Below are 17,164 nucleotides of genomic sequence, written 5' to 3'. Positions count from 1 at the left end.
TATATATGGCAGTGAATATACTGAGTCATTGGCCGAAAGCATGTCATATCCCAGTACGATATGTGGCGCTGTTTTCATTACAACTAGTGGTGATACAGCCCTTTCTTCTTGACCTCTTCACCACTACCAACAACATCAACAACATCAACATTTTGAGAAACGGTGAACGGAGCGCAAGCTGTAGCTACGTCACTCTACATTTAGTGCATGATGACAATAGGAGTACTGCAAATGCAAACTGCGCTATTGGCCTGCGTTGTTCGTTTGTTTCTGCCGGGCCGGCTCCCGGCAGCGACAACTTATCGTCTCTTTCGTCTTCCAGGTCACGACCTGGGAGGGAGGGCGGCGGGATCTCAAGCATGCGCAAAGACACAGAGTCCAGTTCATAGTCCAATTAACCGTTTACAAGCATGCAATGTCCGAATTATCAACAAACTCGGACCGAGTTATCTCGGGGTATCGATCAGATCGTAGTCGGACCGCAATTATTCGATTGGTTTACAAGAAAGGGATCATTCAATTTCAGTCCAAATAAGCCAGTAATTAAAATTAAAATTCCTTTATTGAGAGTACAACAAATATTGAGTAGTAATCCTAATGGATTATTTACACATTTACCAGCAATTGAAAAAAGAAAGAAAAAGAAAATTTTAGACTGATTTAAAATGCTGAGTATATAAATGCTGAGTATATAAATCGAACTTGTGATGGCAACATGAAAGGATGTAAGTGAAAGGATTCATTAAGAAGATTCAGAACGACTGCTCAACCACGGCTGTTTATCAATCCACGTTTTATCCATTCTAGTGTTCTTGCGAACTCGTTTGACGTCATCTTTCATTGCCCAAGTACGGTTCCAATCCAAAGAACACAAGTCACCAAGAACGCCAAAAATGACCCGGAAACGTTCCTGATCCGCCCCTTTTATCGAGCATGCATCGGATGGTGACTTGACCAGTGAGAACGCTTTGATTTCCCAGAAGTCTTTGCAGACTTGTAAAACCATTCTCGCAAGGACGCTTGCAAGAACGTTCTTCAAAAGAATGTACTTGCGTTCTCAGCGTTCTTCGGATTGATAAACAGCCTATGTCTCCTTAAGAAGTGCCACTGCCTATCCTGATGGGAGTGGTGTCTTCCAGGATTACAATGCCCCCCTCCTTAGAGGACAAGGGGTCACTAAATGGTTATATGTATGAAAGTAATGTGAATCATATTACGTGTGACCAGATATTAAGCCAATTAAATGGGAGATTTTAGCCAAGCTATGGGAGATTTTGGACCAACCTGCCTGTCTCCACCATCACATGAGGTCCTCTGGAAGAATGGGTCCCAACCCTCCAGTAGTTCCAGAGACACTTGTGGAATCTGTGTCATTGTGTATTAAACCTGTTCTGTTGGCTCAAGGTACTTCATTCTGTGTTTTTCCCTTTAATTTGTCGCCCATCTGTATATTTATACATTGTTAGTCTTACACATTCAATTGAATCTGAATGTTTTTACAAGGCAGTTTCTTTTGAGATGCATTCACATTTATACTATTGGAGTACTGTAAATAAAACAAATATATAAACAGAAATATTTCTATAGACTATTAGCTGCCTGTATGTACTTTTTGGAGTTGTAAAGAAAATACTTTTATAGCAGATGAATTCAACAATGAAAATGGAAATTGTGTATATTTGATCAGTTTCATCAACAGGGGGGTGATGTCAAAGATGCATCATTTGAGCAAAGCATTTTCAAAACATTTTTTAACATTTCTATAATGGCATCTGTGATTCGTTGTATACATCCTGTCCTGGTTCTTCTTCAAAAGTAACTTTGGCATCATCAGCGTCCAGCTGAAACAAAAAAACAAGAAGTCACAATTAGTCTAAATCATGAGGACCCTGTCAAGGAAAACATACATATACCTCACAATTCACACACAGATACTTTTTACGTTGACAGAACTTGAAATGCAATGTACACTCAAGGTTTTATCGTGGGAACATTTGACCAAACACAGCACAATATAGCTAGTCAACATAGTGCAATACCAAATACCCGGCAATATGAGCTGCACTACCAATAGGTTATTTTCATAAATGTAAGACAAAAACTGAACATGTTATATAAAACCCATTCCTGAGCCAACCTTCACGCAGCAAGAGGAGGCGGTTGAGCACAAAATGAGATCATCACAAGAAATGAGCTCCTTATTATATGATATTTTTGTGGCTATAATACTGTTATAAACTATGGCATTCTCGTCCTTGTGTTGTATGTATGTATCTATATCTGTATCTGTTGCCATTCATTGTAAATGTAATACAAAAACATCTGTAAATCACCTCCAAAACTAACCTAACTAAACAAAATGTATTTACATATGACAACTTACACATTTCATCTCCAATTCAGTGAATAGGCGTCCAGTCATGAACATGCGTAGGGGGATGGTGAGTATAAGGACAAACGGCAGACCGAGGGAGGCTGGGCTGGATTTAATGATCCACAGAGCCGCCAAACACACCATCTGGATTATGGTGAACAAGTTCATCCTGCTAGTGCTAACCTGCAACAGAAATGTGGAGGTTATTTCAGAATTAGAATGTAGTAGTGTACATCTAAGAAAAAACTAGCGTCAGACTTTTAAACGATATCTGACAGGCTTCATTTGAAAGCTGACATGGAATTCGCATACACACTATATACTGTAGACCGCTTTAAATACTTCTAAACTTGTGTCTATTACTAAATATAATACAAATGTTAGGAATGTCCCTGGTACTTTTTTAAATGTGGGAACACTTTATTGAAATGTTCTGCCACTATCCTAATGGTCCAGGACAATACAGACTTATGGCATGCTGGCCCTGGATAGTGTGGTCCAAGCGGTCAGGTTTACCCTTGTGGCATAGGGCTCGTTGGGATGATACTTCTTGGGAACAAACAGAAGTAGAATGCGATCCCACAGCTGGATGCCGTTGAGAGAAGTGATTCCCATGTAAAGGAAGATCCCAAAAAGAGCTGCCATGGGTATCATCTTAAGAATAGGCTCCATGAGGATTGAAAGCCCTGAGAAAAGAGGGGTGATCAATGTGCAGTATTGTCTTCAAAATGGCATGTGCTTTTATGAATGTGCTATATGGCACAAGTTTGTTATTGACCCTAGTCAAATGAGTAGAGATTAACATCCAAATACGTACCAACAAGCAGGGCCACCAAAATCCCACTGATTCTTTGCTCCAACACCTTCTCAATCTCAGGCTTTGGTCCTTTGCTCATGATGGTTAGGGCGTTGGCATGGGTGACAGAACGTACTGTGGCTGCACTTAGCCATGGCACTCCAAGTATTGCGCTGCACCCTCCCATGCCCACCAGGAGGAGCAGGTCAAAGTGAAAGCCAGACCCCTTAACCATCTTCCTCTCTGGTTTACTCACAATCAGCCTGAAGAATGGATGGATCATTACAAAAAGGTGTCAGATTATGAGTACATTAATCCTCAACTTCATGGACAAAAAAGTGTTCAATGTAAAGTGTGCCATCTACAATTGTTTTGAATTATTTATTTCTTGAGGTAATTTTGAATGAATCACTACCATGTGTTAATGTTGATTTCACTCACGTGGTGATCTGTGATTCAAGGAAGATGAGGATGAACACTAGCAAGGCAGGGACAACACAAGCAAACATAACCCACACAGGGAAAGGCTTGTGCTCCCCAAAAGGATTGATAAACCATCCTCTCATTTGTGGATTAGACACCATCAGGCCTTTGGGCACCACTAGTTTCTGCCCAAGAAAACACAGGAGTTGGCCAACATTAATAAAATGTAATACAATCTGTTTCTAGCATAAATTAAAGAACAGCAAATGTGAATTCACTACATTTATACTAAATTATGTTTTTTATAGGACAGTATTGCCTTGAAATGAAGAAATTGTGTTTCACCCTGGAATGCAAACAGTTTAGGTGTGTACGTATACATCTAAGCACGAAAATGGATGGTAATCTTATTTAACTTGTGCTTTGCTAGTGTTGATTTGCGTTCCTGTGTGTACATCCTCGCATAAAGCATAAAGTTCCTTCAACAATCCCTGTTCTAGGGATGTATTCCAATCCTTTATTCGGAAGAACATCAATAATATGATGTGATCAGATAATTATTCTATTCAAAGTTTATATATATTATTGTGATGCTGATGATTCTAACATGTTTTCAATGGCAACTGCTTGTCAAGTATAAAAGCAAAAGAAAAGTAAAGCAAAGTTCATTCCTGTTGCCTACTGATAATTATAGCGTAATTTGATGAGTTGTCTGAAACCGTTCTGACAGTAATCACTGGCCTATATTCTCAACAGGAAGCTGAGAGTAATAGACACAAAAAGAAAATTGACAATTGAAAATTGTATTTGGATGTCGGTTATGTATAAAATTCAAGACACTGCAGAAGGCCATGGTTTGGACTGTGGGCGAATAATGTTTTTGTCTTCACATCTTGAAAAAAAAAAAAAAACTCTGACACACACATTTATTAACTGATAAGCTAAATGCTGAGCTTTAAAATAAAAATGAAAGATGACCATGACTAAAATGGGGATTTACTGAAATAAGTATTATTAAACAGATCCAGCACAGACATCTAGATCAGAAGGTGACCCAAACTGTAGCTTTTAGCATTTTAAATTGCTTAGCATGACTAAGAATATTTAATTATTATATTACACATGCACATTTAATCCAAATACAATTATTACCATTCTGTCGTAGTGTATGGACAGCTGCCCCATAATCTAAATGTACACCTGTACATGTAGGCAATGGAAATATTTCCAATTAATATAGTCTGCCTCCATAGGTCCAGATGGGGCATGGACAGTGGCAGACTGGTTGTTTGAAGGGCAGGGGCGGAAAATTACTCAGCCTTCTTTGGCAAAGGCAAAAAAAGGTTTAGCCTTTTTTTGTGTGTAATTCCAGCAGACTACATAGTCTAGACCTACCTACATAGACTGCAGTCTACTACCCTCCTTTCTACTATTATAGTCTATTATTATAGTCCTTTCTACTACTTTCTACTAAGGAAAGTAGGCTGCTCTTATATGTGTTCATTGCCACCCTTAAGAGTTGCTAAAGTGTTTTTCTATATGTATATTTTTAAGAATGACAATCAAATCTATCTCGATAAACTATGCTGGGCCTGCTGAACCTATACTTCTTCCACAGATACTGGTCAGGGAAGCATTACTTCTGTCTCTGAAGACCCTTAGGGCTCGTGGGATGAATGCTCTTTGAGTAATCTGAGCACCGTCATTCACAGGGTTGAAGATACGCCATAATTTACATAATTTACAAAACTTGTCAAGACACACTGCTTAGTTTGGGCCTTGTTTTATGTCAGTTAACCAATGGCTATTGAAAACAGGGAAAGTGACATTATTTGTTAGCTTGTTTATTTAAATTAATACATTCTTTGGAGATCAAGTAGAAATGTAAATTAATTAACGCTGGGTCATATTGAGAAAAAAAGTCTGCACTGACTTTCCGAACACGGAGAGAACAAAAATGTTTTGCGGGCTGTAATTCACTCGACAGAACTGTCTTTTGACATTCTATTTCCACCTGTTTCAAATTATTTGCAACACATCTTAATTTAGCTAGACTTTTAGCCTGACACAGACCAGGCTAGTTCAAAAGTATAAGTTACCTTGGTTACTTAACTAGAACTAGAATAAGCCACCTTGAGGACTTGGAGGTGGTGGGTTTAATCATCAGCCATGTGTAGCTCTGACAGTGGCACAACCACGTCTGTTAAATATACAGCCTTGCAGTATCTCTTGTAAAATCCAATATCTTAATATTCCTCAAAGAAAACTGAAGTTTTAAGGACTGTATTGTAGTGTCTCCCTTCCCGATCTATCAATGTTCATGCACCCAAATTTTCTTGAAACTGTCTGCCAGCCAATGACTGCCGGAACCTCTTAGGTGGTGGGCCGAAGCCCCGTATCTGTTCAACTTTATAATTTAAATTGGGACTTTTTACTATTTGTAATAGAGCATTGTAAAAAAAGCGAGATGTCTGAACTAACCTGAGTGTAGGTGTCCTCTATATTTATATCCACAACGATCATGAGGAAAATGGCAATGGGGACACCAAAGTCCCCAATCAAGCGACGGACCTGAAATAAAAAGTATATGGACCTGCATAGAAAGTCCATGTAAAGTGTTCAGCTTCACTGTAAAATACAAGTGCAAGGATTATGTTTGCTGACCTTTCCAGGCAAGAAGGTTCCATTCTTGAACTGTCTCAGAAAAAAGGCAATGAAGAAGCAACCTAACATGAGGCACATGGAGAGGAGGGCAGTGTTGGGGTAGGCTTGGTTGATGATGCTGGTAATAGTCGTAGTGTTCCCTGTACTGTTGTCAAAGATGTGGTCATGGATGACGACAGGGTGCCAGGGATTTTCATTTGTGTTATTTAGATGATCATAGTTCAGGATCAGTGGGTGGGTATTGAATGTCTAAAAAATAATACAAATATTTTAGTTTTAGATATATAAAATGTATTTAGAACATCAACATGTGGTTTTAAATGATGGCTGAAGGCCAAGTTATATGTACTGCAAAGACCATCGTGATTACAGAACTCGCGTTCCTTTGAATATACAACAGTCCTCCACATAAATATCACCACAAATATCAGCATCAACAGTGAGGAGGACTCCTAGTCTGCAGTTAACTTGGGACCCCCACAACAATGCTCTATAGTTCCACAAGGCATTGTACGTTCCTGAATACTTGTCATGTCAATTAACATGTTATTGAACACTTGAGGTCAGTTGAAATCAGCCTTAAGCCAGCGACACATTGATCCAATACTTCTTTCATATGAATTTTTTAATGATAATTATGAACTATGAATAGAAATGATCGTAAATTAAGGTACAATAAAAACATACCCTGCCCAGCTTGGCGAAGGTCTCATAGATAAAGATGAGGGAGATGAGGATGGAGAAGATCTCTTGGGTGAAGCGTGAGATAAAGCGGACCAGAAAGCTGCCTTCAAAGGCTACGATTATTGTCACAATGATCACCAGCCACGCACCTACCCAAACGCGCCCCACAATGTACTCTATTTCCTGTGATTTACAGAACTGGATGGGGAATGAAGTTTATGTTAGTCTGTGGCTGAATTACTTTTCAACTGAAACCATGAACATTACAATATAGAGTTATTATTAACATATAGGTCATGGATGGAGCAAATCTTCATCTACTGAGACTTACATTTAACCTGTTTAATGCAGCACATGGATTGTCAATTAAAAAGTCAAAATGAAGGTTTTTTGGCATCACTTACAGCAAAGAATGCTTCCTCAAAAACAAGCAGTGGACCAGAGAAGCCAATGACCAAGACAGGCTGGGCAGCTACAAAGCAGAAGATGATTCCCTGGATGCTGGTAGAAATTAGGAGCTCTGAGACCCCCATCATGTTGTCCACCTTATCAGCTGTAGGCGGGGTGGAAAAGGGTGGAGGGAGGGGCAAAGGAGTGTGTTTACAGACCTATATGTACATGGCAGGTATTGAATTACATGCTCGCTGCTTATGTGTCACATGCAGACAGCCTACTGTGCAGGAGCTTTGAAATATCCATGTCTAATTGGTCTAACAGACTTATCATTGTATTCTCTATATGTTCATGGTAAACACATAACTCACACAAGTAAACACAAGAAAAAAATTGCAACAGTACCAAGCAGACCCCCAAAGGTGATGGCAGGGGACAGAGCAGCAAAGTAGATGAAAATGACAGCAGCAAGGACTTGGGCATTGAGTGCATCTGTTATGTCACTCATGTAATACTGGTAGCGTCGTTTCACATCTCGTATCATTCCACCAAAAGGCTGACCAGTACGAGCAAGAGGATCCTCAGACGGCGTCACAAATCGTTTAGATACTGGGAAGACAAATGTCACAAATATTTAAACATCAGCATCGTATACCAGATTTCTTTTTTTTTTACAAATAGTTCTAATGGATTACAGTGAGAATTATTTATGTTTTTAATCCCCTGCTAATTTTGTATATTTGCCCAATGACAAATAAATGAATAGTTTATAATTTTAATGAAAGGTTTATTTGAACAGTGGGAGAACAGAGACAGAATAACAAATATAAATCCAGAAAAACTGTCAAAAAATGTCAAAATTGTTATTAATAGATTTCCATTTGAAAGAGTGGAATATGTATTGGAACCCCTCTCAATCAGAAATATTTCTGGCTCCCGGGTGTCTTTTATACAGATAACAACCTGAAATTAGGAGCACTCATAACAAACTAAGATTAGGAGGACTCCCTTTAAGAGTGTGCTCCTAATCTCAGATTGTTATCTGTATGAAAGACACCTGTCCACAGAAGCGATAAATCAATTAGATTCTAAACTCTCCACCATGGCCAAGACCAAAGAGCTGTCCAAGGATGTCAGGAACAATATTGTAGACATACACAAGGCTACAAGACCAATTCAGAAAAACTAATGTCAGAATTGTTATAAATGTATTTGCATTTTAATGAGTGAAATAAGTATTGGACACCTCTGCAAAACATGACTTAGTAGTTGGTGGCAAAACACTAGCCAATCACAGAGGTCAGATGTTTCTTGTAGTTAGCCACCAGGTTTCCACACATCTCAGGAGGGATTTTGTCCCACTTCTCTTCGCAGATCTTCTCCAAGCCATTAAGGTTTAGAGACTGACGTTTGACAACTCAAAGCTTCAGCTTCTTACTAAGCCACTCCAGGACTGTAATGTGCTACTTCTTGAGCCACTCCTTTGTTGCCTTGGTCGTGTGTTTTGGGTCGCTGTCATGCTGGAATACCCATCGATGACCCATTTTCAATGCCCTGGCTGAGGGAAGGAGGTTCTCACCCAAGATTTGATGGTACATGACCCCATCCGTCGTCCCTTTGATGCTGTGAAGTTGTCCTGTCCCCTTAGCAGAAAAACACCCCCAAAGCATAATGTTTCCACCTCTGTGTTTGACGGTGGGGATGGATGTTCTTAGGGTCATAGGCAGCAAACACGGCATGTTGAGTTGATACCAAAGAGCTCGATTTCGGTCTCATCTGACCACAACACTTTCACCCAGTTCTCCTCTGAATCATTCAAATGTTCATTGGCAAACTTCAGACGGGCCTGTACACGTGCTTTCTTGAGCAGGGGGACCTTGGGGGGCGCTACAGGATTTCAGTCCTTCACAGCATAGTGTGTTACCAATAGTTTTCTTGGTGACCATGGTCCCAGCTGCCTTGAGATAATTGACAAGATCCTTCCGTGTAGTTCTGGGCTGATTCGGTTCTCATGATCATTGCAACTTCACAAGGTGAGATCTTCCATTTGCGAATTATCGCACCAACTGTTGTCACCTTCTCACCAAGCTGCTTAGCGATGGTCTTGTAGCCCATTCCAGCCTTGTGTAGGTCTACAATATTGTCCCTGACATTCTTGGACAACTCTTTGGTCTTGGCTATGGTGGAGAGTTTAGAAAATTCCACTAATTAAAATGAAAATCAATTTATAACAATTTTGACATGCGTTTTTATGGATTTATTTGAGTTATTCTGTCTCTCACTGTTCAAATAAACCTACCATTAAAATTATAGACTGATAATTTATTTGTCAGTGGGCAAACGTACAAAATCAGCAGGGGAGCAGATTTGTTTTTCGGTAACTGTATTTCAGTGCATGTGCATCTACAGTAGCTTGTGGCTTGTTGACTAATTTGGCTTAGAATGTGAATGCCCAAACCAAATGCAATAGGTTATATTGGTGGAAAAATGTTGATAAACATCTAACGTCTGCGAGGCTGGATGTCCAGACGAAGCGACGGCTCCGAGGGACGGAGTCTGTCCTGCAGCAGCTTCTTCTGAAAGCCGATGATCGAGGAGAGCATTGCCTCGTCTCGGATTTCTGTAGGTGGAATCACGATGCTGCAGTCCATGAAGTCAGCTACAGCCTCAGTCAACTCACGGTTACTCTGTGCCTGGAATGCCCTTTGGTTGAACACCTTGGGTGAAGTGAAGGAAGGAAAGTATTTTTCTACATAATTTCAGATACTAGAGATCTACATAAATTGGGACAGGGTCAATATTAGAACATGGGTCTCTCAGTGTACATTGTTTACATGTAGTTATTCAGCAGACGCTCTTACTTACTGTAGACTTACAGTTAGTACAGGGACATTCTCCCCTAGGCAAGTAAGGTGAAGTGCCTTGCCCAAGGACACAACGTCATGTGCACCGGCCGGGAATCAAACTGGCAACCTTCAGATAACTAGCCCGATGCTCTACCCACTCAGCCACCTGGTTTACTTTTAGAACACTACTATTTGCCTATCAAAAAGTAAATTGCTCCTGTCCTTTTACATTTTTCATGCCACCTCAGGTGTGTTTTGCAAAGTCTCTGCAAAGTTTGGAGTAGGAGAAACTGATGGGATTGTTTGGTGGTTGAAGGAATGTCGCAAGTTTTAAAAGACATTGAGAGAACAAACAATTTGAAAAATGGTTCCAAATTACTATACCAAGGGGTAGTCTTGACTGATGATTGTAATTTAATATTAGGTCACAGGATATAATATATTTATCTTACCTGCGAATGTGTAAAATATTTGTGTTAGTATTGCCTCAGATTATCAGACCTGATTAACCCTATAAATCAAACTAAATTTTGGGAATGGAATGTGCATAGGCAGTAACATGTGCAGCAACAAGGAGCAGAGTTTGAAGTTGTATATTTCTATAGAATGCAAACCCATTCTTAAAATATGAAGCTGTTTTAGTGGAGGACAAATAACTTAGATAACTGGGACCTTGGTCTGTCAGGGGAAGCAAGCATTTGCTTTACATGTTGTGGGCTGACAAATATTCATTAGACTTTGGAAAACACACGGAGGATTGTTTGTTTATAGGATTTGTGACAGATATATTATGTTTCAAGAGGACAGGAGAAGTGGGGAGAGAGAGAAGGGGGATGACATGCAGTAAAGGTCCTGGGCCAGATTCAAGCCCAGGCCACTTCCTCAGAAATCTTCATACGAACACATTAAACTACATTAAGCTTATGTCAATTATCAATATGAAAGAATGCTCAATGCATCTCCATGTCTCCTGATATAGCCTAGGTGGTTGAGATTGAGAGTGAGTCAGAGGCAGGGGCAGCATGCAGGGGCAGTGGAGACAGCTCTGTTGCTGAGGTGAGTGCTGAAAGATGACAGGTAGTTGAAGATGTCCCATTGCTTATTGGGAAGTTTAGTTTTCAAAATATTTAAATGTACAGCCCCTCAATATATGTATAACAACTATGGTAGTAATAGTTGTGGTAAATGCACCAGAAAGCAGGAAATTGCATCTACATCTTTAAAAAAATTGGCTTAAAATTGGACCCCCCGGCAAAATGTGTCCCCCCCACTTTCAAAACGCTGCAGTACTAAGCTTATGCAGGTCATGTGAAAAACAATCCAAAGATCCATATCCGAAGACCCAGTCAAATATAACAAATGGTTTCAGTTTTTTCTAGCTACCAGTACTGAGCCTATGCAGGTCACGTGAAAAACGATCCCAAGACTCGTACCCGGCAAGGCGCGTTATGGAGGCGGCGGCACTGGCTACTAGACTACACAAACACAGTTTTTGACGTGATTTAAAATAATATTTTGATTGAACGAGTTGCAATAAAGTACTCACATTAAGGAAAGTTAGGACTGCGTTCATAACGTGATATAACATTTTAGTTGACATTGTCCAGGGCCCCCTAGATGTCATGTGCCCCTGGGCAAGTGCCCAGTTGCCCAAATGGTTAATCCGGCCTTGTGGATCCGATGTTAGTTTATTTCCTCCAGGAGCACAATGACACTTATTGAAGGACTTGTTGCGCTTGTTGTTTAGTTGTAACTGAGTTAACTACTTGTACTCGCTGTAAATAACATATACATATACATATGTATGTATATATATATTTGCTTGCTTTCCAACAAGTACACTCTTGCACTTTTGAGGTTCATGTTTTTTAATTTGTAATTTGTTCAACTGCATGCTCTTTTGTTTCTTTCCATTGATACATATTTGATAATCACAATGTATGCTCATGTTTGGCTACCCACAATGATTTTGGGGCTATCTCATTGTTTATGATCATTGACCTATGCATTTTTTGTAAAGCTCTCTCTTGGAATTCGCTTTGGATAAAAGTGTCTGCTAAATGAATAAATGTAAATGTGGCATTAGGAAATAAAAGTCCCATGACATAAATGTGGTCTTTTGAAAAACGTAATTTTGAAATAAGTAAATGTATTTATATATTTATTTAGGTGAATATTTATATGATGCAATATTTACATATTTATTGCCATCTTTTTTCAGGGTTTATTTCATAGACATATTTATTCATGCATTCACCCATTTATTCACCTATTTATTTAAATGAACTAATTATTATTTAATTATTTCATAATGATTTAATTTAGATTCAAATGGCATTCCATATATTGCAGCCACTTTATTCAATGGTGCAGTTCAAACCCTTCTGCGTTTCAGAAGTGTCCCAGACGTGACCTTCTGCGCAGCTTTGCCAAAGATAGGTAGCTTTTCTATTTTTGACAGAGTTCGCGTCCAAGCCGTAAGGAAAAATACAAAATAAAAGTGCCTGTTCCATAAAACGAGTTTACCAAATAAACTGGAAAGTAACTGACATGCCTGGCTTAAATTCGCTTTTTGGAATATGGCCTGGTCACTTCAAAGTAAAAACAAAGTGTGCAACACTGTGTGCAGACTCCCGATCATAATTCACTTTACTACATCGGTTAAAGTTTCGCGATGGACAAACTCCTACCACACATGTTGTATTTGTATAATGCAGCACAGTATGGATAGACTGGCATGAAAGGACTGTCTGGGGGACTGGCAGTAATTGCTTTATAGATGCGGCTGCCGTTTATAGCATTAATTGACCCTCCTTTTTCCACCCGGGATGTGTATCTCTCATATCCAGCATGGTTTGACACGTTTCTAAATACGTCAGCTTCGAAACGATACAGTAACGATTACATAAGTCTGAAACAATTTGGTGCAATTTGGTTTGAAAGTGAAATGACTCAGATTCAGTAAAATTTTCTACATTCATGTGCGAGATGAATTAATTTAAAACTGTATATTTTCAATCAGTAAACCTTTGATCTAAAGCGATGCACAGGGAGAGATTTGAACCCGTGACCACTAGATCTGTTAGGGTGGCAAACTAACTAGCTAACTAGCGAATGCTGCAGATGTTTGGCCTACTGCGGTCCATTTTCTGTATAGGAAGTGTTCCAGTATCAATAAATATAATACAGTTGAAGCTATGTTTACAGTAAGTAATTACTGTAGATCTATTTGTCAGCATGTGAAAAAATGTACAAGCTGGGACGCACCTATAATACATAAATGTTCATGGACAGAAACAAATAAACTTAAAGCAATTCTGTTTGGGAATTTAAATTGACATTAATATGAAGAATAAAAAAATATGAATGAGAAAGATTTAGACAAGAATATGGAAGTAAATCAGTGACATAATGTTTTGAATTTTATAAGGCATTGAATACTTAATATTGAAATATAAACAAGGCCAAATTCTCATGTGAATATATTTCAATGTAAAATAAAATTCAGGTTAATGTAATTTGAGTAAAAAAAAGGATATCTAAATAATCTTAAATTCAAGCCCCAAAAAATTTGAGCCCAAAAATTCGAGCCTATCAAATTCCAGTTGAAAAAAATTGAGTTTGAGTGAATTTGATAGGCTCGATTTTTTGGGGCTCAAATTTTGGGGGTTTGAATTTGTTAATCTCAAATTTTTTAAGATCAAATTTTTTGTGCTAGAATTTGAGAAACCAGAATCCTATTTTATACTGAAATATATTGAGATGAGAATTTGGTGTTTTTCAATTTTTTTATTTCAATATTTAGTATTAGATGCCTTTTAAAATTCAAAACATCATGTCACTGATTTGCTTCCATATAATAACCTTTATTGACACAATTACACTTATGTAAATTGTAATTATATTGTGTATCCAGCACGCCTCCCAACACTTAACCTACTTTGTGGCAAACCTTTAAAAAATTATGCAAATTTACCTGAGATGGCAAAAAAAAAGTTAAATAGCCAGTACATTTTCTTTTTGTTTGTGGTCAATTTTTATTTTATTTAAGAAAAAAGGTATTTTGTTTGAAGCCTACAGCAAGCCTAAGATGAAAAGAGACATGCCTTGCACCCTTATTTACACAAATAAAGAGGTGTTAATTTGTGTCAACTCAGTTCAATAGTTGTGTATATACTTATATATAATACTATATATTATTATTATTATATAATACTATATAACTAACTAGTTTTATTATAAACGTTTTATTTTATTTAATGGAAAAGTATTCTCTATTTCTCCCTTGTCTTGCTTACTTGTTTACCTTCTTTCACTCAAGCACTCACTTTGTCAGCCATTAGCGCTGCCATTGCTCGACCAGTCTCATGGTAGTCCATTTCACTCTTTCTTGGGCCCACCAGGACAAAAACAAATCGGACAGGCACAGGGGCTTCCAGAGCCGAGTCCAGGACCACCGCCTCCTTCAGACGCATAAATGCCATTGTAGGGCGCTCCAGGAAGTCAAGAGCTCCTGGAGTCACAAACACGCACACATACACACACACACACACACGCACACACACAAATTAGTCAGGTAAGAAGAGCATACAGGACTACAGGGCACCATTATTTGACCAAAAGTTGATCAATGAAGGCAATCCTGTTCATCAGTGAGATCATGTCATCACATATGTTTACTTACCTACTAGTACCATGGAGGCTTCTATACTGTCAGATACATCTCTCTGAAAAAAATATTTATGATAACAACTTTGAATAAATAGATCATAGATAATAATAGACTAGTGAGTGAGGTGCCACAGTACACTACTGAACTTACCATCTCTTTAACTGAGAAGGTCTGCATCTCCGTTCCAGTCATCAAGGCTTGGCTCTCTGGAGTGCTTGATTGACTAAGCAGAAATAATTGCACATTGAATTAGCCTTGACTATCCATTAGATTCAATACTGGGATAAAAACTAGTAGCTCTAAAAAACAGCTATAAGATCCTAATGTTACTTCAGGTTAGTTAAGTATACTTATGCTAGTCTAGTTACACCTGTATTATCATATTTGACCTGCGGTTCTGCAGTAGAGCTCTGAGGACCCCGTCCCGGTCACCAGATCTGATTTCCTTCTTGCTGACTAGAGCATCCACCATTTTCTCAGCTATACTGGATAGACTGCTCTCTTCACGATCCAACATCACAACACCTGAAAATATCATTACCACAGCAAATGTCAAATGTGCGGAAGTCTCAATAGAGATGGAAAGATGCATTCCACGAGTGAGAAAGAACGTGTGTAGAAAAGAGGTTGGAGCCAGATTGAAAATGGAAAGAACTGTGTTTGAATACCTTACAGTGTACTGCCAGGTCATAAAAAATAATAATATATGAAAAACATTTGCCAAATACACATTGGCAATAGTGAACCTGCGATCTGCAAAATGGTCATAGATTTCAGGTCTGTAATCTGCACTGGTGAAAAATGCCCTGCAGTCAGTCGGTGTGTGTTAATTACATGGATGGAAACAATTTATTAATTTATATGCATGATCTACATGGTAATGATATTAATAGAAAATATGAATCTATATTAGTTCTATAGTATATATTATCTATATTATGCTGGAATAACAACTCTTGGAATAATGTAATTGCAGGATAATATTACACTACATAGTTTTTTAGATGAATTTGGATAAACAGCCAAATGATACACTTGTATATTTGTTCTTGTAGTCACAACAGTGATTTGAAACTAGAACATGCATTTCCTTCTGAAAATGCGTTGGAATGCTGAAATCTGAAATTATTATATTTAAATGGCTGAAAATACAGAAATTATCAAATAACTGCAAGCTGAAATTAATTTAAAAAAATGTGTGACTCACTCTAAAGAGGCAATGTGGTAGCTGAACAGCATCATCTAACAAAGCTAAGAGCTTAAATAGCCTACAACGCGGGAGAAGCTGAAAGTTGAACTGTTAAACAAAGGTAGGCTAGCTAGATGAAACAAGAATATTATAGTTTTAACAGCTGAAATTAGTTGGGATAGTAAGCTAATATCAGTAACAGATGTAGCCTATCATTGAGTGCGTTTACTCTGCTTTCTTAGTAGGATTCAATGTGTTGATTGAATGAAACATACAACAGTAGGGCCGATACAGGAAGACACGGCGACACTTTGATGCAGAAGGATGATGGTGCAAGTTTTGACCGTGGAGCATACAACGATTAATACAAAGAATCTTGTAGACGTATTTGAATAATCGCATAACTAATTACACATGTAAACGGAGTAATCGTATTATTGGCATAAACCGACAACGGCTATTGGGTTTCTCATGGTCAAGTGAACGCACTCAGTGGCGTAGTAGAACAAAACAGTACCATTAGCATAGTAGTTAGTAAAAGAGATATTAGCAGCATCTGCAGAATTAGTAGTTGTAGTGTGGCATAAGATATAGCAGTATCAGTAGTGGTAGTAATTGTGTTGTGGTGCTCTTAGTCTTTTAATGAAACGAGTTGACTGAATAGCTTGTGTCTCCAATCAGCTAATACCAATCACCTGTGTTAGTGGCGCGTGTTTGTGTGGTTGCCACGGTGATGGTGCAGCTATGATTGCTAACGTTCTGAGGGCAGAGAATAACAGAAATTTAGCTAGAATCCACACCTCAAACAAGTTCACCTAGACGCAAAACTATACGTCCAATCCAAAAAATAAAGATATTTTCCGAGACTCTGCCAAAACCAGAGATGTCCTTTATATGTCTGTACGGTCAGAAATAAGACTCTACCGGCAGTTTTTACATTTTGGTTTCTCTGACGAATTTGTCACCAGATTTGCATTGGACTCAATGGGGCGAGAGTTGGACTTTGTCTCGCTTTCGTGGGGCTCTGAACAGTCTTTTGGATTCCACAGACAACTGTCTACGACCAGCACAAAATTAGCTATCTATCGCTCCAAAAACGAATCATGAAGAGCGAAAATTGTGG

The 17,164-nt window shown here is 38.5% G+C and overlaps 1 protein-coding gene across 2 annotated transcripts in view; it reads right to left on the bottom strand.

The window, feature by feature from the left end:
- Positions 1-626: 626 nt before the first annotated feature.
- Positions 627-17,164, bottom strand: part of slc4a1b (solute carrier family 4 member 1b (Diego blood group)) — a 28,811-nt gene continuing 12,273 nt past the window's right edge. For both annotated transcript variants that reach the window (XM_084669967.1, XM_084669966.1), the window contains 15 exons: positions 15,242-15,377; positions 15,003-15,075; positions 14,865-14,907; positions 14,509-14,693; positions 9,841-10,051; positions 7,740-7,943; positions 7,346-7,494; positions 6,945-7,139; positions 6,258-6,506; positions 6,075-6,164; positions 3,612-3,778; positions 3,192-3,433; positions 2,891-3,060; positions 2,384-2,557; positions 627-1,841 (listed from right to left, as the gene is read on the bottom strand). In XM_084669967.1, the coding sequence (XP_084526093.1) occupies positions 1,761-1,841; positions 2,384-2,557; positions 2,891-3,060; positions 3,192-3,433; positions 3,612-3,778; positions 6,075-6,164; positions 6,258-6,506; positions 6,945-7,139; positions 7,346-7,494; positions 7,740-7,943; positions 9,841-10,051; positions 14,509-14,693; positions 14,865-14,907; positions 15,003-15,075; positions 15,242-15,377 (2,369 nt within the window). In that variant the 3' untranslated portion in view covers positions 627-1,760. The remainder of the gene's footprint in view (positions 1,842-2,383; positions 2,558-2,890; positions 3,061-3,191; positions 3,434-3,611; positions 3,779-6,074; positions 6,165-6,257; positions 6,507-6,944; positions 7,140-7,345; positions 7,495-7,739; positions 7,944-9,840; positions 10,052-14,508; positions 14,694-14,864; positions 14,908-15,002; positions 15,076-15,241; positions 15,378-17,164) is intronic.

Source organism: Hypomesus nipponensis, chromosome 13, assembly GCF_054491055.1.
Source record: "Hypomesus nipponensis isolate SF chromosome 13, ASM5449105v1, whole genome shotgun sequence".
Classification (NCBI taxonomy): Eukaryota; Metazoa; Chordata; class Actinopteri; order Osmeriformes; family Osmeridae; genus Hypomesus; species Hypomesus nipponensis.
Note: the sequence above shows the minus strand (reverse complement) of the source record. Positions and strands in the feature narration are given on the sequence as shown.